This window comes from Barbus barbus (assembly GCF_936440315.1).
Source record: "Barbus barbus genome assembly, chromosome: 39".
NCBI classification, from domain to species: Eukaryota; Metazoa; Chordata; class Actinopteri; order Cypriniformes; family Cyprinidae; genus Barbus; species Barbus barbus.
This window is the reverse complement of record NC_136717.1, coordinates 14,199,045-14,221,223: the sequence shown is the minus strand read 5'-3', so window position 1 is coordinate 14,221,223 and position 22,179 is coordinate 14,199,045. Positions and strand designations below refer to the sequence as shown.

Genomic DNA, 22,179 nt, shown 5'->3' with positions numbered 1-22,179 from the left:
TGTATGAATTACAGAGCACGCATGTCTCCGCAGTGAATGGGATAGAGAGATGTCTGCATGTGGAAACACACCTTCTCTTTACTCAAGAGTACGTCGCTTCACTAGTTCTCTGCTTAGCTATAAAACCACAAAGAATGTTTTTTTGCAAACTGAGGATGCAATCTGAGAATTCAGTTGGTTGGCAGTTCTGATATCTCTGCATATGCAGTGAACCATCTCCTGCTATTCCTGTTGCCCCCACACACTTCATTGGCCCTATGCATCTCAAGGCTGTTGCTGGGCTGCATTGTGCATATGTGCCTGTTTCAGAAGAGGGTTAGGGCTTGAAGTCAGCAGTGAGGATGCCCGGGGGTTTGTGAGTGGCCCTGGAGAGATGATGTGTGCCGATGCAGCGGTGTTGAACTGCTTGAGACAGACCAGACCATGTGCACGAGTGTCAGCTGGCACATATGTTCCGAACATCTTTTGTCCTGCAGCTCTGTTCCTTATTCTCTCTGGCTGGTTTACACTAGTGCCTCTCTAATGCACACACACTTTCTGGCTCCGTTCCTTACAGTAGCTCTGAACTACAACCTACTCCACACACACACAGTAAGGCGGCTAAAAATAATCCATATATGGGAAGAGAGATGTGGAAACAAGGCATGTAAATTCAATGGAGGCCACTGATTACAATGTTCCAACAAAGAGCAGTGAGGATGTGTGAAGGAGAGGAGTGTGTCTGTGTGTGTGCGCATGCATTGCTCTGCTCTCAGCGATTAGATCAAATGCACACAGGCACGCTCAGCATGCTGATATCCCAGCAGCCACTTCAAGTGAAAGCAACAAATATTGTGGAGATGATGGGTATCAAAGGATTAGTAAAGGTATTTATATTAAAAAAGCTCTTCTGTTACAATTAATAAACAGAAAGGGTTTGTTATTGCATTACAATATTCATTTGGGTATTGCCGTTAAGTCCTTGAAAAAGTACAGGACATTTTATTATCTTGCAAGAAAAAGAGGGTAGATAGATAGATAGATAGATCTATCTATCTATCTATCTATCTATCTATCTATCTATCTATCTATCTATCTATCTATCTATCTATCTATCTATCTATCTATCTATCTATCTATCTATCTATCTATAATTTATGTGTAAACACTCAGACTGCATATTGTTTAATAATTACAGTTCAACTAATTATTATTATTACAAGGAAAACAATCCTTTTACACGGTCATTGTCCAAGGAAATTATTAAAAATATTACCTGGAAATATTTACTTAAATTACTTTCTAGTCACTTTTAAGGTCCTTAAATTTTCGTATGCGTTTTTTCTTTTCGTATTCGTCATCCATCCAAATTTTTTTATGACGGATGAAAGTTTCGGAGGCAGTGTGCAAATGTGATTGACACAACGTGAGGTTGTATTTATTTTTTACCATGAGAAAAATTTGGATGAAACTTTTGAACTCAGTGTGCAATGACCTTTAGAGTAACGTTAGATACATAAACATAACATTAAGGACACTTTCAATTTAATTCAAATCTATTTGTAAAACCAACTTAAAATTGTATTGTTAAAAATAATAGTTAAATGCACTACCTTCCAGTAAGATTTTGTTGCTGTTGTTTGTTTTTGTAGTTTTTTCACTCATTTATTTGATCAAAAACAAAGTAAAAACAGACATATTGTGAAATATCATTAGAATTTAAACAACTCTTTTCTATTTTAATATATTTTAAAATGGAATTAATTCCTGTGATGTCAAAACTGAATTTTCAGCATCATTACTCCATTAGTCTTCAGTGACACATGATCCTTCAGTAATTATTCTGATTTGGTGATCAAAGTTCAATAGAACTATTTTGCACCATTATATGTCTTTACTATCATTTTTGATCAATTTAATGAACATTTTTTCTTTTCTCTCAAATTATCCATGGACCGCCTAGCACCCACTTGCGGCTCCCTGAACTCTCGAACTGAGATTCGAGAGCTATGGTGGAAGGTGAAAGGTGGCTTTTGTTTTTAGGCTATGCGTGAGCAACAACACATTAGCATGTGCAGCCTCCCTCATCAGGCACACAGAAGTCAGCAGCACAATGGGCATCTGAGTGGATCCGCTCCTGCCTGCAGGCAGATGGGCTCTCTGTGTTAGCTCTGGCAATCCATCATTACAGCTCAAGCTGACCCTGTTGCTCCTGTCCGACTCTATGTACTCCCCCGGACTACTGCAACTCATCTGACAGATAAACTAACAGGGTGTTGCCTGGTAATGCGACAGTTCCTCAAAACAGTCAGATCGAGTCAATGTTTGTGAACAGCCCAACTCGTTTTTAATTTGAATTGCTGTAGTCAAGGTTGCAGTGCAAGCATGAACACACAAACTCATGAGTGATCTCTGAACTAGACCACAGAAATCAAAGTCCATGGTGAATCCATGCTATCGAGCCATATGCCAACCCTGCTACTTATCATATAGCTACTAACGACTCACCACAGTGCGGTTTCTTACTGTGCCGTAGCTGTGTAAATTGAAACATACGCACAAGTGCTGAGCTAAATCACACTAATGGCTACTCATTTCCATTGCAGAACTATTCAAATCAGCAAAGTATTGTTCTGGAAGTAAATGTCATATTTAAATGTCCATTCATTTGAAATTCAAAAATGGAAAAAAATGCAAAAATGTTTAAAATGCAAGTGTCAAGTTCTTAAAAAAAATTCTATTCACGTTAGTTCATATACTATACCATTTAAATGTTTAATTAACACTTATTTAGGAAGCATGCATAAAATTGATCAAAAGGGCAAGTAAAGATATTTGTAATGGTACAAAAGATGGCAATTTCAAACAAATTATATTCTTTTGAACTTTATATTTATCAAGCAATCTGAAAATAAAACGTATCAAAGTTTCCACAAAAATATTAAGCAGCACAACTGTTTTCAAAATTTATAAAAATATAATAATAATTATTGAGCAAAAAAATCTGCATATTAGAACTGAAGGATAATGTAACATTGATGACTGGAGTAATGACTGCTGAAAATTCACCTTTTCCATCACAGGAAAGAATTATATAAAATTTATTAAAAAAAAAAAAAAGTTATTTTAAACTGTAATAATATTTCAGAGCATTGCTGTTTTTGCTTTTAAATGATAGTGTAATTTTAAAAAAAAAAATTCTATATAAATATTCTATATAAATTATATAGAAATTTATATATTCTATATAAATTTCTATATAATTTCTAATAAAAAAATACAATTTCTAATAAAACAATTGACATAAGCTATTCATGTATTTATATTTTCTTACTATGGAAAGTAATTTGAAAAAAATATCAAAATGAATTTTAAATAAAAAAAATACAAAAATAAAATAAAAACAGATAAGATGTATTTAAGTTACCAAAAGTAAAATTAAATTTTTGAATAAATTGATAGAAAAGGTTTCCTAAACACTTCCACATCTGCCATTGGTTGGCCCAACAGGAAGTCCCACCTCAAACTCACAGCACTGGTTGAGCCAGTGTTGCTGTGTACATCTGGGGGCCGTTTCATAAAACAAATTTTCCAAATAAGCCAGGTTTATTTAAGTTAGTCTGACTTATTGTCATTTGAATTGGTTCAAAATAAGTCAGACTAACTGAAATAAGCCCGGCTTATTTGGTAAACTTGTTTTATGAAACATCCCTCCGGTCAAACTAACTCAAACAAATGTTTTGCTATATTGTTTTGATGTAATGCCAGTGCATACAACATAAGTGTTGATTCCTGAAAAAAAGAAAAAAGCTTTAAAAAAAAAAAGACAAACTGATTTTAACACAGAAGGTACTGTTGTTTACAAGACAATTATTTAATTCATTACTGCAAGTCCTGTATTTGTCTTTTCGGCAGATTTGTGGGGCCACTTATAAAGTGGGTAGCCATTGTTACAGTCTATACAGCTGCATTACAGGACACCAGGCTGACCCCACACAATAATGATCTGATTTTACAGACCTGTCTCATTCCCCATGTCTGCATGGAGCAGGACAGGAGCTTAATGTGAATGCATTTACAACACGATTAACTCTGCATGGCCATTTCATCCAGACCCATCCATAGTGCTCCAATTAGAGTTAATGGACAATAAAAGTCTATGTGCTTTATACTGAAAGAGGTCTACGCTGAGAGGGAAGAGGATGGAGGTGGACGGTTCTCACACCCTGTGGCACACATACAGCCAATGGGTTCTTTGTTGAGCCCTGAGGTGAGTGAGTCAGGCCATTGTGACTGCTCTCCAATGGGTGAGCCATTTGAGTTCATTGGGATGGAACAAACTAGGTCAAAGTGGTGTCAGCGGGATGTACGGTATTACATGTGGAGTACTAGCATGCTAATGAGCTAAGGAAGCAAACAGTGACCTCAGTGATAAGAGATAATTCATGAGGAAACTGCTCTGTTTTTAAACTTAAGGCTAAATGTGGAAATTTAAAGCTAATGGCATGCAGCAGAAATTTTCCACAGGGCTTTGTCGTTCTGACCCACTGAATTTTAGAAGAAGAGCTGCCGAACTACTTGTGGTTTCGCAATGCTATTCTGACATACATTATGCTGACTGAATAGCAAATGCCAACACACTGAGGCAAAGCCATTTTGCTGTATCAGTGACTCAGCTATGTGATGTTTGAGTGGTTCAGAAAGGGTACCGCAACCGACTACAGGCCAGTGTGGTTCTCACAACCTTTATTGACCTGATTAGGGACAGAAATTCTCCAGAGACACTACATGGATGGAAGGAGCAGCGCAGAAGCTCTTTCAGATGGGGAAACCAGTTTCTCTACAGTTAGACGATGTATGTTTTTTTCCTGGATGTAATTTGTTATATATGTTGAGGGGGACTCCTAAAATGGACATGCCATAAAGGGCAAGACAAATTCATAATGTTTAAAGGGATGTAAGAGTTGTTCTCATGTCATTCCAAAATTATATTACTTTATTTCTGTAGAATACAAAGGTAGATATTTTGAAGAATGTTTTAATTGTTACAATAAAAGTTGAAAAAACCCACCAAGACATTCTTTTTATGAACTTTACCAAATTTTTATGTTTGGAATGATCACAGAACTTTCAGGTGAACTGTTCTTTGAATGTCTAAACCTAGATGTTCACTACACTATTATCTTGGCTAAAATACTTTGCTTTAACATTAACTTTACGTGGTACTCTCATGAACGTGTCAAAGTCTGACACAGAAGAGAAGAAATTGTGGGAAAAAAAGTCGCTTTTTTTTCTCTTTGCGCACAAAAAGTATTCTCGTAGCTTCATAAAATTAAGGTTGAACCTTGTCACATGGACTATTATAACGATGTCCTTACTACCTTTTTGGGCCTTGAACATCTCAGTTGCAATTTGTGTTCTGAAGATGAACAAAGGTCTTACAGGTTTGGAACGACATGAGGGTGAGTAATTAAATGACAGAGTTTGAATTTTTGGGTGAACTATCCCTTTAATATTGCAACATCCCTGGACTGAATCACTGGAATTTGAGATGTTTGTTGATGAATTGGCATCACTTGTCCATCACAAGGAAACACCTCAGCAAGCACCACTTAATAGTTGTGGTCTAGAACTAGACTGTAAGATGTTTACGAAAGATAAACAAATATGAAAATTGTTGTGTTTATGTAGAAAAGAAAACCACATGAAAAAGAGATAAAGGAAGGAGGCAGGGTTGTTTGGCAGCTACTTACCAGCGCAGACTTGCCGACACCTCCTGATCCGAGGACTACTAACTTGTATTCACGCATTGTGCAGTGTGTCCGTTAACTACCTATAGAAGCAAGAGAAAAAAGAAGGTAAGTCTCCAGAATTTCATACAAGTAGCTAAGCTACTCGAAGAAAAATCAATACTGTTTTATTCATCGACTTTCTATTAAACTTTGAACACAAAACGTTCATGAAAAGTACACCGTAGCACTTCAATGCATAACCTGAAGCTGAGAGCTGTAGTCAATCAAGCAACAAAAGGGATTTAGACCTGTGGTCAGCCCTCAAGTTCAGAGCTATCAGAAGGCCGCCAGGGTCAAATTGCTATAAAGCAGAGTATCTAATCTGAACTGCACCTGCAAGACTCCTGCCCACTCATTAATTAGAATGTAAAGTTTCCTTTGACATCACAATTATGCGTCAACTTCAGCTTTTGCAGCTCAAAAAGATCAATCAATCATCTGACACGTAAGGGTGCATTGCCCACGGTGTTTGGTTTGAGGTCGTGTAGCTGTGCACTCATGCCATTTCCTTCTTTGCAGGAAGAGAGTGGAACAAGAGCTGTGTGGTGGGGTTGACATAGATCTCAGATAAACGACACACATCATGTGCATACACACACATAGACAGATGTAAACTGCTCCACACCCGGTCTCTTGAGTCTTTCAGTCTCTCTCACTCCTCATGTAACACTTAGAGTAATAAAACTACTTACAGACATACACAGTATACAGTATGAATGTGTATTGGCTTGGGTCAGAAAAGCACTTTATGTGCATAAAAAGTTATGAATGCATGGTCCATGCACTGCAAGTGTACTTTGCAAAAACTTTACATGAACTCGTACTGTTGGGGTCGTAACAAACTAAACCAGCAAATTCATTAGTTGATTCCCCCAAAAGCATAAACACATGCACTATCAAAACATTTTTTGTTTGTAATTCCTGACCTGCCAGACATAGCAACAACCAAAGGCATCGCTTTGGGGCAGAGTTACCAACCAATGGCGGGCGGTTTTAAAAATTAGTTGGAAAAAGTTTTTTTTTTTTGCAGTTTTGTTTGGTGATGCTAGCGGTGCAACACACTTTAGCTTTATGTGTTATTTGCATAGCTAGCTATTAACCTGTTTATAACTAGTTTGCCTCATGAGAATCTCTTCAAAGTATTTTTGATCTGGAAAAAAATGACAGTTTTGAAAACATTCACTGTAGCGCCACTTGTGGCAACCATGAGAAAGCAACATATTGTGTACTTTCACTACAGTAAGTCCAAGTACATCAATTCAGTCCGACACATTTCGGAACACAACAGCACACAAAATCGAATCTGCATTTTTGGGTTCACCTGACCTCTTTAGTTTTTTAGGGGGTGTTCACATAAGACCCATGCACCCAAAAATAGTTAACTGATCATGGGACACATTAATAAAACATTGCTCATAAAACAGTCTGAAATATATATGTATATACATGCATATAGGGCTACATTATTTGCATTATTAAAAAAAAAAATACCTAGGTTAACCTCACTAATTGACTAGTCAGTTGTCGGATGACTGGTCAACCATCAAGATTTTGTTGACATACTTGAGTCATAAATAGGTGTTAAAAATACAAACATCTGTCCCTTTCATTTCCCTCATTTCACCCAGGCTTGACCACAGAGCAATGAGTTTACAGGGGAAAACAGGAGGCCCATATCAGATCCAACACACTGGGTGTGTGGACACTTTAGTGGACATGACGGCTCAATCTGGAGCCAGGCTGACTGTGAGACCACGCTCCGATAGAAGAGATTACCACTTACTCACATCTAATGGAATAGACACAAGGGTATCTGAGACTGAGAACTGCCCCATCCCACTGCACTCCCTGTCAGCAACAGATCAGTGCAAGCAACTCCGTGCTGATGAACAAATCCTCCGCTGTCATTGAACACTCCGCTTTCCATTTACATTGGCAAAGTACAGAGGGAACGGGAGACGGAACAGGAGGGAGAGAAAAATTGTGTGGAAAACAAAATTAGTGAGAAATGAGAGGGTTAGATAGTAAGACTCTATCAAATGGGAATAAATGGAAAACATCTTTTAGACGGACGTATCAGTGTATGAGGTGTCAGTCGAGAGTGCATTCAGCACAGATGTGCGAAAGCAAATATAAAGGTGAATGTAACATCTGAAGACCTAATCCTTCTTCACATATGGTTCAAATAAACTATTAGTGACTCCCACAGTTGGTAGTCGAAGTAAGACCAACAAAGCCTTGAAGTAGCAGAAACAACAGCGGCTGTTTGAGTCAAATTGATTGTATCTATATACATCTTGACAACAGAGTGAATTAGTCTACTTAGAGAGACTGCACGTTTTGTCAGGGAAAAGTCTGATAAGATCTTCACATATGCATTCCACACATGCTTTTGGTTGTCAATGAAGCCCTCAGGCACCAGGGATTTACAGGCTTACATCACAGAAGCAGGGGAATCAGGGTTTGTGGGAAGGAGACATCGCTGTGAAATCACCATTATTGCAGCATTCAAGGCCATTCTAGATTGGTAACAGGTGTGAGGGATTAAATGTGTGTGTGCGCACATATGTCTGCAGAAGTATCAAATTTCTTTACAAACCCACAGTATTTTATTTAACACATGAAGACACAAGATAGTTTCCTTGCAGCTGCTATTCTTCGATATTAACCAATAAATTTGACGACAAATGATCTTTTAGTCTGAGTCTACAAAATTTTTGGCCTCTTTTTAACATCTGCCAGGTGAAAAAAAAAAAAAAAAAAAAGCTTCACACTCCAGTAGGTGGTGGTAATCTGGTCATTTTAATAGCGGTTAGCAAAGTACATTTCTGCTACCTGCTGGACTGGAGGAAAATTTGAGATCACTTATTGTTTTCAATGTGACATCAGTGGATTAACCATAATTTTTTGAAGCTACGAGAATACTTGGTGCGCAAAGAAAACAAAAAATGACTTAATTCAACAATTTCTCCTCGTACGGGTCTGTCTTTAACACGTGTTCACGAGATTACTTAATCTCTTAATTTGTGTTATGAAGATAAACAAAGGTCTTACAGGTTTGGAACGACATGAGGGTCAGTAATTAACGACCGAATTTTCATTTTTGGGTGAACTTTCCCTTTAAATGATCTTATTTTGTGTTCAATAGAGGAAGATGAGTTTGGAACGACATGGAGGGTAAAGCCCTTTCCGCACCAAACACAATAACTATATGATGTTTATTAATGAAAACTATAACTAATTAAAAAAAAAAAGTTTTAATAATCTTATTAATTCTATGAGAACAGAAAAGTCCACACCACAACTATAATGAAACAGAGTAACGATATTTATGGAATCACCTTCAGAACAACATTTTGATAAAAACATTGACAGTCAATCAGAATCGAGACTGAGAATAAAAAAAGTTATCATCCATTTGTATGAACACTAATATGGTTATTACAGCTAATTGAGTTATTATATATTATCATTATATTATATTATTATTATTATTATTATTATTATTATTTATATATATATATATATATATATATATATATATATATATATATATATATATATATATATATATATATATATATATATATATATATATATATATATATATATATATATATATATATATATATATATATATATATATATATATATATATATACACACACACACACACACAATTCTGGGTGTGACTTTTTTGGGTTAACAATTCTGTCAGTCTTGACAGATTATTAGCAAAGAATAGTGCTCGAACAGATAAGAAAGGGAAAAACCTAATGGCATGGTATTATTCGTACGACATTTACCTGCAGCAATGATATTACAGCTTGAGTCATAAACTGCAATACATTACTCAGGAAACGGTAATGCCGTGATAATGCCATCTCTCACACAAACAGTGCATCACACAAACATTGTGGGCTGGGCTGCTGAGGCCTGTGGTCAGTGTCACAATGACTATGGAAGTTCAGGGTGTGTAAATGAGCAGTTTTCGATTGTCATATTTAAGCAAGAGCGTGGTACACATGAAAGGGTGGATTATGACAGGAAATCGTACTTGATTTCTCAAGCCATGCTCATTTGACACACCACACCTCTTCTGGGCTATAAAGTCAAGTGATGACAAGCTCAGCTCAAAATATCTCTGAGACTCAGAGGAAGACACAGGGTTGAACCAAATGAGTGACTTCAATCTTCTGTATGAGTGACTAAGTGGAAGACATGCGACGTGACCCAAACTCTCCCTGACCTCTGAACCACCCAAATCAAATACGTGTCAGTCAGAAAGCCTTGAAGTAATCCTAAATCTGTTCTAAAGGGAATCTCCACAAGATTTGAGAGCGTTTTTTTAGCACACCTTGTTGAGAAATGAACAGGCACATTGCACTGCACAAGCCATCGTGCCTGTGAAGTGATCTCTCTCCTACAAAGCTTCCCCTCTAGTAATTAACCAAGCAAGATCCCATGACGCTGTGTAAGAGGATTTTCGCAGTGATGAAGTATCCAAAATACAGTGAGCAGACGCTTCGGATCTTCCTCTCAAGGATGACTAAGGTCTGGAGTTTCAGCATGCTAATGACCTAAATAACAAGATAGGAGAAAATACTCTTTTGGTGACAACTTTAAAAGGAAAAAGTTCTTAAAAAGGACTTTATTCGTGTCTAAAAATGCTAAAGAGTTTTTTTAAATGTTAGGATTATGATATTAAACTTATATTAACTAAAGAACAATAGGAGACATTTAGGCTAGGTAAACAAGTGTATGTGAGAGTCTGTAAGTGTGAGGAAGTTCAAAGCCATATGTAAATGTGTTTATCCGTGTGGTTTGACAGTATTTCTCTGTGTGTTATGTTTACGCCCAAGTTAAGTGTGTTTAAGTGGGCCACCTACTCATACTTAAGCTAAGACCTGGTTTCATGACAAACAAAGTTTGAAATCGTCATCATTCATCTTTGAGACACAAATATTTGTAATGTAACCTAAGAGTTTTCTCTCCCTCCGTTGAAAGTCTATGCAACAAAACCCATTAAGACACAAGGTCTGCTCATCATATAAAGCGATTGATTAAAATTAAATTTGTTCAAAAGAACAAAAGCCTAATAGAACAATATGCACATATAACAGGTATCATATCCCAATACTAGTTTTTCTTAGCCTAACACCCATCCCATTTCAAGTTAATCTTCAAAAACCAACTTATTTAATAACATTAAAAAAAATTCCAAATGAATATTCCTTTTTTAAATACTGTACATTGGATATTGTGATGCCTGAATTCACTTGCAGCATTTTTTTTGTTATATATTTTAGATTTTTGAATGTTCATATTTAAATGTAGACCAAGTTGTGTCAAATTTGAATATTGATCATTTATCAGACCACAATATAAAACGTATGAAAATATTTTGGGGTAAAATTACCTGCTCCGACACTACGAGACTAACCGAACAGCCTAGACAAGAAAAATCTAAATACATCAAGGACACGGCTTACAATATCTTCCAACAGGTTATTTCTACCTAATTGAAAAGTAAAAAATAAAATAAAAAATGGCATGTCTCAGTAGTTGGGCCTTTTTGTATTTCTGAAATGTTTCCTTTCAGTTTTTGATTTCCCAGCACTTGACGGATATAGAGAAATCAGGAGCAGAACAGAAGGAAGTGCTCTCAAAGCCTTCAAAAGAGGCCCAGTGAAGCCACTTATCATTTGGGCACCTGTCAACCACAGTCAAAAGCTGAGAAAATATCATAAGGCAGAGCCTGAAATGAGGAAGAGAAAGGTCTTACAGTCCCAACAATCTTTCCACCCATGTTTTGGCAAACTGTTCCTTCTGTCTGACTGTATTACACAGATCGACGGTGGAGGAAGAGCAGCACTCAGGCTAATGGCTGAGCAGGCTCTATTTGCTCAGCCTCAGGTTGTCCTCAAAAAAAGGTCAAGAGGTTGAGAGAGAGACTCAGCAGCACCACGGTGAAAGTGATTCAGTGGTGAGTGGTTTTGCCTCTAAGACCCTCAAACATGGTGTTGAGCTACTTAAAACCATTAAAAGGGCTTTGAGGATAAGCGCAGCCTTCGATTTAGACTCACACACAAGCCTGATAAAGAAAAGGGTCCCAACACATATGTGAAACCTGGTCTCAAGTCACAACTTAAATAAAAATAGATGTGGGTCAACCGACACAAGGGACACAATGATTCAGGTCTCATCCAGCTGGAAAGCAGCATGTCATACTGTATTCTGAAGCGTATAATAGTGCACTTAATCAATATTACAATTATGGCTTCCACAAGGAAAATGAGTTTTAGCAATCATTTAGATCAACACCAAAAGGCATACAAAACAGAAGTAGTCACATGTCATAAAAAATTATAAAACTATTTATATATATTTTTGAAACTTGCAGTGACTTTTATTGATTATAATAGGACAGAATCATCAAATAAATTACTAAAAATATCAAAAATGATTTTTATTATTTTAGTTTTTATTTACAATGGGACAGAATCATGTGCAACGGAACAAATCAACAGTCTTGCTCTGAACTTGTCGGCTGCCCGTCAGGGCCAGATTCAGCTAATCACTGGAGACTGTGCTGGAAAGGGCTGTATCAGCGCTACAACATGCTGCTGTAGGCTTCTTCTAAAACTGGCACACAAACCTACTGGCAGCAGAGCACAAGAGGTTTATAAACCAGAGCACAGGCTGTCTGAAAGGGTGTGAAGTGCACAACAGCAGGGGAAAAAAAAAAAAAAAAAAAGTGTTAAATGGAAGAGTGATACTTAAAATTTGCTGGTTAGGTCTTGTGGCCATTACAGATGTTCTTCATAAAGGAATAGTTTAGAAAAAATATGACTACAATGAAGTTCTGTCATACTCATGCTATTCCAAACCTTTATGCTGTTATAATTTCCATGGAACAGAATAAAAAAAAGATTTTACATACAAGCTTTACATAAATTTAGTTTCTCTCCATTACAGTAATCCATATAACTGGCATATACAAAAAAAACAAAACAAAGAAAAATAAAATTCAAAACCTGCCTTTATGTGAGGATCAAGCATCAAAATGCACAACTACAAACAAAATCTGGTAAAGACAAATAAGCTGATAACAGTTATGGCTGATAAACGGCCAGTGTTAATTCCATACTATTTCACTATGTCCTCTAAATAAACTAAGAACAACAGACTTTCAAAGAATATGTTGAAGTGAGTGTACATGACAGATAATCTGCAATAAATATGGCATTTTAATCATTGACATGGTACAGATATTGTGCATTTGTTGGCTGATGGCCTGTGGTCAATAGGGATTTTCATTAAATGGAAATAAATTATATATATATATATATATATATATATATATATATATATATATATATATATATATATATATATATATATATATATATATATATATATATATATATATATATATATATATATATATATATATACACACACATATATATATATATATATATATATATGAATCTGCTTTAAAAACCATCAGCCTTTGGGATAAGAGCAACATAAATGTGAGTAAATATTGAGTAATACTTTTTGAGTGAACTATCCTTTTGAGAAAGACCTGACATGTCAAACTCACATGACAATGTATCATCTGCTCAAGTGTTCAGCATGAAGTCCCAAGATAAACATAACACAACATAAGACATCAAACGCTCAGGAAGTGCAAAGAGTACATGGAGCAGATTACGATCCAAAAATGAATAACCAACACTGTAAAAAGAGAAGAATGAGTTTATCTCCATTCGAAAGATGGTGGCCCAGAGGCAAGCTTAGGTGTAAACACAAACTGACAGGCTATAGACACTGGGAGTCAGCGTGAATGAAACATCTTTCCTGGGCCACGAGGAGCAGACAGTAAGAGTCATTTTGAGAGCGAAGCAGCAGAGATGGTTGTGAATGTGAAGCAGAACAGTGCTGGGGTGGGGGTGGGAGAGGTAGATGGTCTGAGTTCTCGCATTTCAAAACTCAAAAGACTTCATCTTAGCCAAATTCATTTCGGCATGTGAGCGCTGGAAAAAGTCTGCGTTAGCCAGCTGTAATATCTGTGACGTTCATGAGTTCGGGCTCTGGCAGACGACTGGAGAGACGGAAGCGTTTGCCGTTGGCGCACAGTGCTACAAGTGCTAAAACGACAATCTCGCTAATAGTCGACAAGCATCAGTAGTGCTGGATTTGACAATAAGACACAGTTTCAACAGAACTAATGGTTAAACCAGAGTTTAACGATAAGCTATGCTGTCACAACCAACAACAAGCTACAAGACTACTGCTGCCTTGATGTCATGTTGGCATGATTCTATTTACTACATGAGCGCAAACAAAAAATATAATTACCAGTAGGAAAGTGAAAGTCTGGGCTTGAGTAAGAATCATGGCACAAGCAAACTGATATTGGTTGTAATATGTTATAACAGTGAATATTCAGTCCACAGTTTTGATAAGAAGTTTGTGTTTTGTTGATAAAGAACAACCATAAAGCATGCTGAAAAATCTGCAACCAAACTACATCTCCCATTATTTTCTTTGGCTGCCCGGAATGATAAAAATAACAAAGCATCAAATTCTTCTTCATTTAGTCGCAATAACTTCAAAAAATTTGGAAAAAAGAGAGAAAGAGAGAAATACTTGGTTTGTTTTTGAAAGATGTTTTTATTCTCACGAAGGCTGCATTTATTTTGATCAAAAATAGAGGGAAAAATATAAAATTGTGAAATATTATTACATTTTAAAATAATTCTATATTACTATTTTAATGTATTTTAAAATGTCATTTATTCCTGTGATGGCAAAGCTGAAAATTCAGCAGCCATTACTCCAGTCTTCAGTGTCACATGATCCTTCAGAGATCGTTTTAGTTATGCTGATTTGGTGCTTATTTAATTACGATTATTAAAGTTATTATTATATATGCAACTTTACTTAGCCCCACCCACTGAGAAATCCCATTGGTCCAAATCCCTGCCCTACATAGCTGTATATCAATCATCAAATATGTTCCAAGTTCCAGTGACTTTTTTGCTTTCGCAGTATTTCGCTTTCAGTGTAGTATGAAATGTGTCATGTTGCACCTTGTGAGGAACATGACGTTACAGATTTTCAATACAAGTATGAAATATTCTAAGCTACATTGCAATGTCTCGTGATGTTGCTAAACAGATTTCCATTTGTGAAAAGCATTGCCTGACATTTGACATTTGTTACACAATGCGGAGTGATGCAGCAGCCTTTGCATAGCAGTGTGAGGAAGCAGACATGCAAACACACACGGTGACTCACTGCACAAGCCTGAAAATCACCACAGTTTGGGACCCGAGTGGAAATGAGGTATCGGGAAATCTCAGGTTCATTGTGACAGACCACACAACACAAAACAGATTTATATCAGCTCCGCCGTTCCATTTTTGTCCGACTTCTCCACGTTTCTTTTGGGTTCAGAGGTAGCAATTAGTCAAAGTGAATCCCCACTGGGAGCGGAGATACACGAGAGGCATCTCCATGGCCAAGTTGCACGTGAACAAAGACCCCCTTCTGTGCCATCCGGAGCCATTAACCCTCTCGCCCGCTCTCGTAAAGGGTTACAGAACGCCCATTTAATGAAAGTCGGGTGGGCCCAGTCCCAGCTGTTAAATTAACACAGCTGCTTCACCCCAGGTGCGATGGCACTGCCTCTAGAGTGCCCTAGAAATCACAGTCATCAGGCAGAAAGTGGCGGCACATAATGTCATGTAACATGCTTTTGAAAGCCACTGATAAGAAAAGGAAGTAGAAAGTGACATCACAGTGCCAAAAAAGAAAGAGGGGGTGTTGGCAGCAGTGCAGGTACGCTCCATTCCACGAAATGTTTCCAATTAACAAATTATCTCCACTTCACAGCACAAACCAATCTCATTTAAGTGTACAGGCTTTCTATGAAGGGAGCACACTGGTGTCATCACACTTTAAGGCTAGAAATTTTAGGAATCTTTAAGCAAGTATTAAAAAAATTGTGAATATTCGACCAACACATTGCAGGCTTGTGGGCCTGTTGTCCATAACAGGGTCATTAACAAATATGAGTGCCCATGTTCTTAGAAATGCACTTTTTGTATTCATATTGTTACATATCGTTTTAACCTATTGTTAAAATACTATTGTAAATAATAAATTAAAATTTAATGAATGAATTAACAATTAATTGAAAATGAACAAATTTAATGATTTAAAAATACAAAATTTTTTAAAAAAAGTACAATTAAATTATTTTTTTTTTTCTTAGACCTTCAATACATGTGTACATACATAATTAAAAAAACTGCAGATCAAAAATTTGGGGTCACTTTTTTTTTTTTCTAAAGAAATTAATAGTGGGAGAGAGAGCGACAAGATCGGGCGCTATATATCAGAGTGCTGCCTGTCGTGCCAATTAGTTACAGTTTTCAAAAGATGTCCTCCTTTTAATAAAGCTTTTTTCTTCTTTATAATATCAGCAGTAGTAACTGAGCATGCATAACTCAAATCATTTGCGTTCACATACTTTCAGAGAGTTTGTTTCGAGCCAATTAGGACGTTTTACAAACAGCCTTCACATGACAAGTCCAGGGCCATACAGACTCTCAGAACACCTTTGGTTTGGATCATGAGTCTAAATGCAGCGCAATCCAATGTGAAAGGCAAAGGTTGAACAGAATCAAGCAAATGACTTGCCTTGTACTTTCTCCATTAAAGGCAAGAATCCAGGGTTGTGACTATCGCCTAAAAAGGCCATTCTCTGATTTGTGGTTCTGCGAGGACAGCGGTCATGACCTCCACGGTCCCCGCTGGTGCTTTTAAAATGCAACATCAACTGAACACTTTGGAACTAAATGGTAGATGGGTGTCAGAGTGAGATATTGCACTCTGCTTATTCAGACAGAAACAGATGGTCCAATGCTTTGGGGTTTAGGGGAGTTTCGATGACCTGCGGCCCCATCGACCCATCAACCCATTCCCAGGACTTACCTCAACCTCTCACCCATCATTTGCCATTTCTCTGTGAGACACGATCAGGACACAGAGATACTGGCATGATTCCCGAGCACGAGAGAAGAAGAGGAGGGGGAACACACAGTATCCATAAATCATACGCAGAGACAAGAAGATCTCTGACAGGCGCAAGACTAATCTATGACTCACAAATACTAAAACTCAAGAAGGGAGGATAATTTAATCCATTCAGCATGTGCATTTAAATGCCAATATTTCATACAAGTGCATAGAGAGTGTGATGCTGTACTTTTTGTTGCTAGTAGTAGTTTTTAATTGACGGCTCTTTTAGGGTCATGTATATATTTTGTATAGTGTATTTTTTTAGTGCTGACAAACAATTAATTGCAATTAAAATCGCATCCAAAAGAAAAAATTTTGTTTACATAATGTGTGTGTACTGTGTATATTTATTATGTATATATAAATACAAACAAATGCATGTATACATTTAAGATAGATATTTTACGTTTATATATTTTATATACTAATATATGATATAATTGATATGAATATAAATATATACATGTAAATATTTTCAAAATATATGTTATGTGTGTATCTATATACATAATTAAATATACACAGTACACACACATTATGTAAACAAAAACTTTTATTTTGGATGCGGTTAATCGCGATTAATCGTTTGGCAACTAGTATTTTTGTCCGGATCTATTCAACTGTTCAAAAATCTGACTCATAAATTTAATTACTTACTACTGATCTCTTATGAAGCACATGTTTATAATTTCCGAATCAAAATTAATTATAATATTTTTGGGGGTGCAAATTCTAAGTTGTCAGGGTGGACATCTGTCCTTGTATCATAAGAAAAAAAAACACTGAATCGATAAATTCTGGAAAATAATTATCTTTTCTTACTGAGCAGTTGTTCCTGGAAAATAGTTAAAAAGTAATATTTTAAAAGAAAGAAAAAGGGGAAAAAAAAACATGTCTGTTAAAACAGTCATTTGGTGCAATCAATATGTTGTAAACTAAAATTGTTTTGGTTAATTTTGGTAAATTTGGTTAATAAGGCTGAAATAAATTAGAATTAGAAATTATCTTTATGATAAGGCAGTGTTAGTTGAAGTTGTAAAATGTCTTGCGGTACGTTCAGCTTGAACTGTACCTTCAACAGTCTGTGCTGGAGAACTCTCATCGGAACTGAATGACTTGTATTTGCTTTATTGATGCAAATCGCTGTCAGTACAAATGCCCCAACCACTTCCCAGACTGCGTTCTTGGATAATCTTTCTGATGGCTGAGAATTACTCCAAACATTCTAACAGGTTTAAGGCAACAACAATTCATTGCTTGCGGATACCAGCAGATGACTGAACAAACAATGTTTGCCCAATGGCAAAATCATTCCCTGCGTGTCAGGACACATGCAGTGCGCTGCTTCAGATTTCTAATAACGTCACGTGTTCAGCTCTGGAGAAACTTACTACCAAAAAGACACATACTGAGTCATGGAAAGAAACTGCTTTCAGTTTGACTGGATCTGATGTTAAATTACCATAAAATAAGCACTTCACAGAAATGAACGTTTCCCAGGAGACATAAGGTCTAGTATTCCGCTTATACCTGCAATAAGTCAGCTATCATGGGGGTTTCTCCATCAAAATTCAATGACTTCGCAGGGTTTCTGGCCACAAGATGATTTGGGGTCAAAGGTCATTGCTCTGTCATTACTCAGATGGCATTTGTGAACATGGGTAATGTCAAAAAGCACACCTCTGATGGGAGAATAATCCATTATAGCCAAATAAAATCCCACACACATTAACCCAAATGAACCTGAACCACAGAGCAATGAATCCTATCAGCTTAAGTGTGATTAATTGATGCAATACACACAGATGAGAGAGGCCACTATATGAGAACAAGACTTGCTGGCAACAATAAATGCCTAATTTATTGTCCAACGCATGCTTGTGTGTTCCAATTAAGGCTGGGCAATATATAAACATTTACGATACATAGGCTATCAAAAAAAAGAAGAAAAAAAGATTTTGGTTTCTGACATACAAGTAAACAACATCATGAATACATGATTTAGACAGCATCTCTAATGTGGATAACTGATGTAGAAAAAAATAGTGAGTTGGGAAGTTAGATTCATTTACACATCACTTTTTCCAGACCGTCCATTTCAATTAACTGATGTAATGATTAATTTGCGTCATTGCTCAGAAATGTTCATAAAAAAAAAATACCATACATGGACTTCTATTTAATTGTGTTCATTTAGAGGAAAACAAAGTAGAAAATATCCCAGTTTAACCAAATGCAAGCAGAAGAATTGTCTGCATAAATCATACATAAAAACATTACATAAACTGACATATTTAATTTAATAAATTTATATAAGAATTCATGAACATTTTCTTTTTTTTTGGCTTATGTTTCATGAAAAAGGCCCAGTGGCTGTTTGGCCAGAATAGTAATTTATATTATTGAAGAAAAAATAAAAACACAGTAATTAACATCTTTTCCGATCAAATACACCATTGTTCAAAATGAGTTTGGGGCCCATTACATTTTTTTTATGTTTTTGAATCATGGTTTGCATCAGTGTAAATAGTATAGTAAAAACTGCAATATTGTGAAATATTACAATTTAAAATAACTGTTTTCTATATTTTAATATGCAATTAATTCCTGTGATTTCCAGCAGCCTTTACTCCAGATTTCAGATTCACATAATCCTTCAAAAAAATATTCTAACATGCTGATTTGGTGCTCAAGAGAGAGACATTTGAACAAACCTTTGAAAAGTAGTATACATAAATAATGAGATATAATGAACATTTAAATATAAATTCATATTACATATCGGCAAAAGGCTGTAACAAAAGACGAAAATGTTTTTACCCAGCCCAAGTTGCAACAGCAGCAATATTCAGCTGGTGTTTAATAAGATCCATGACCTCAAGGGTGACTGTGAAATCCACAAAAGCTACTTTTAGCTTCTTTAAAAGAAGCAGAATTAAAGAAAACCACTGAGCTAGATCTCCTTCAAACTTTGAAAGATAACAAGCTATTAGCACACTCTCTGCACTTCATTATGAAATGTGTTTCTGATAGATATCGGCCGCACGGTTGAAACCTCCCACACAAGAATGTCACAGCATTCACACAAAGCACAGACAAACAAGCTAATGATGCCTACTGCACAAATCCCATTCCTGGAGAAAAGCGTGAGCCCTTTACAACTGCATAGACTGACAGTTAACAAGACACAGTCCAGATTCAGCTGATTATAGTCACTCTCCAATCCAGTGCAACGCGAGCAGAGTTAAATCAAAGCAGGCCAGGCAGGGCAGAACAATGCCTGAGAAGCTGCATTTCTCTCTCCTCTCCGTTGCATGTGGAATGTGCTTGTTTACACAGGCCGCTCGGCCAATCCGCTATCTTGTATCAAACGGACCCTGAGCCCAAAGAGGAAGACCAGAGGGAATGGAATTGTGCTCTGTGTAATTCCACATCGGAATGTAGAGCAGGGGCGCATCTCTTTTATCCCGGGCTGGAACTCCACGAGCAGTGATTCAGATAGAGGCCCAGCGAGACCCCCGGGAGGACCCCCTCCAAACGTGAGCCTGGGCGTTGCCGGTTCTGGCCTGAGGAAGCACTGAAACGCTTGACAATGTTCTGGCTATTTTTCCGTCACACCAGAAATAACATCAATGCATATACAGAGTGTTTGAACTGGAAAGGACTAGACTGTGAAACATTTCTATAGCTAAAGTATGCAACTCCAGTTGGGAAAACGGATAAAAATACAAGTTCCTCTTGAGAATGAGCGTTCCAGAGAGTAAAAAAAGCGAGAAAGAGATTTAAAAAAAAAGGAGTACCATTGTTGGATTAAACCTTTCAATTCAGCATTATGAGGTCATTCTAAGGGTGGATGAACTGCGTGTCTGTCAGTAAAGTCATCCTTCACTCAGCTATCCATGAATTCATCCACAATTTAATGCAGAAATGAACTCCAGAAACATTTGCAACTGTCAGGATTGTTTTGATGTACTAAAATATACACATTAAAAACATCTATGTCACTTTAAGATAAAAACAATTTTCAACAACAGATATAACAGAAGCGATAGATCCAACAGAAGTAAATTATAGAACTAAAAACCCGTGAAGATTCTTTAAAAGCACCGCTAATAACTGCAGAAGTCAGCATGAAATGGAAATCCCCCTATTTATCTGTTAAATGCATCTCATTGATCTTACTGTGAACATCTACCCAGGTTTTCTTTTTTCAGCTTGTAATCAAAAACAATTACATTTTGTAATTAAATCAAAATGTCTTAACTATCTTCCACGACAGACTTCTCCAATCATTTAGTCAGCTTAAATTCCACCCATATCTTACAATCAGTGACAAGCTTGCATTAATATCTGCCTCCATCCAATCAATAACCGCTGGATAAAACCGTTTTACTCACAACATGGAAGAACAGATATGTTGCTAGTTCCATTACATCACAACTTTAAAATGTGGCAAACTCTCCAGGTTACTGATTAAGTCTACTACCAGAACAAAATCGGAAATAGAACAGACATCCTATTAACGTTTAAGCCTAACTAAAATCACACCTCTCAACAATGTATTAAAGTATAACCATTTTTAGTGCCCCAAACAGCTGAGTTTATTCCCCTTGTCACATGTTTTTACAGATTTTAGTGTTATAACAGATAAGCACAGATAAGCAAGTAACAGAATATCTGAACTTTCTCATCTGCTCCAGGGATGTTCATGTCTCTACACGCTCTCTAGAGAGAAGATGCTTTACACTCACACTGGATAGAGAGACTGAAGTGCTGCCACAGCTGACTTACATGCAGTCATCAGCAAGCCAATGCTCACCACTAACAAGTCTGGGCATTGACAGTAAAGCAGAGTACCTATTAGTGGAACAACTCTACAATAAAGCTGCAGTGCTCCTTGCATTCTTGGAGAGATCAAGACAATCACTAATGATTGCTGTATAAATTATTCAAAAACAAAAAAAGTGACATAGCAAAGATGCATTATTTTAAATGTCAAGTGCATTAATTAGAGCTATCAATCGATTCAAATAATTATTAATTCATTTTTTAGGGTTAATGCATTAAAGAAAATTGTGTGTGTGATTATTGCGTTTGGCAGATTATATAGCCTAAATTGATTTCTAAATATTTATGTAAATAAATGGTTTTATTCTACTCCTTCCATGTCCAAATGTAGTCAATATCGAAGTAAATGAAATTTTAAAAAATAAAAACAAATTGTGTTTCTCAAAATGCATAGGACATTCACTAAACTTTTTACAAATCTGCATTAATAAATGTATTTAAATAATAAAATACGCACGCATTA

The 22,179-nt window shown here is 36.4% G+C and overlaps 1 protein-coding gene across 2 annotated transcripts in view; it reads right to left on the bottom strand.

The window, feature by feature from the left end:
- Nucleotides 1-22,179, bottom strand: part of LOC306858820 (ras-related protein Rap-1b) — a 56,195-nt gene that overhangs the window by 15,607 nt on the left and 18,409 nt on the right. For both annotated transcript variants that reach the window (XM_079399573.1, XM_079399572.1), the window contains exon 2: nucleotides 5,733-5,812. In XM_079399573.1, coding sequence (XP_079255699.1) covers nucleotides 5,733-5,789 — 57 coding nt within the window. In that variant the 5' untranslated portion in view covers nucleotides 5,790-5,812. The remainder of the gene's footprint in view (nucleotides 1-5,732; nucleotides 5,813-22,179) is intronic.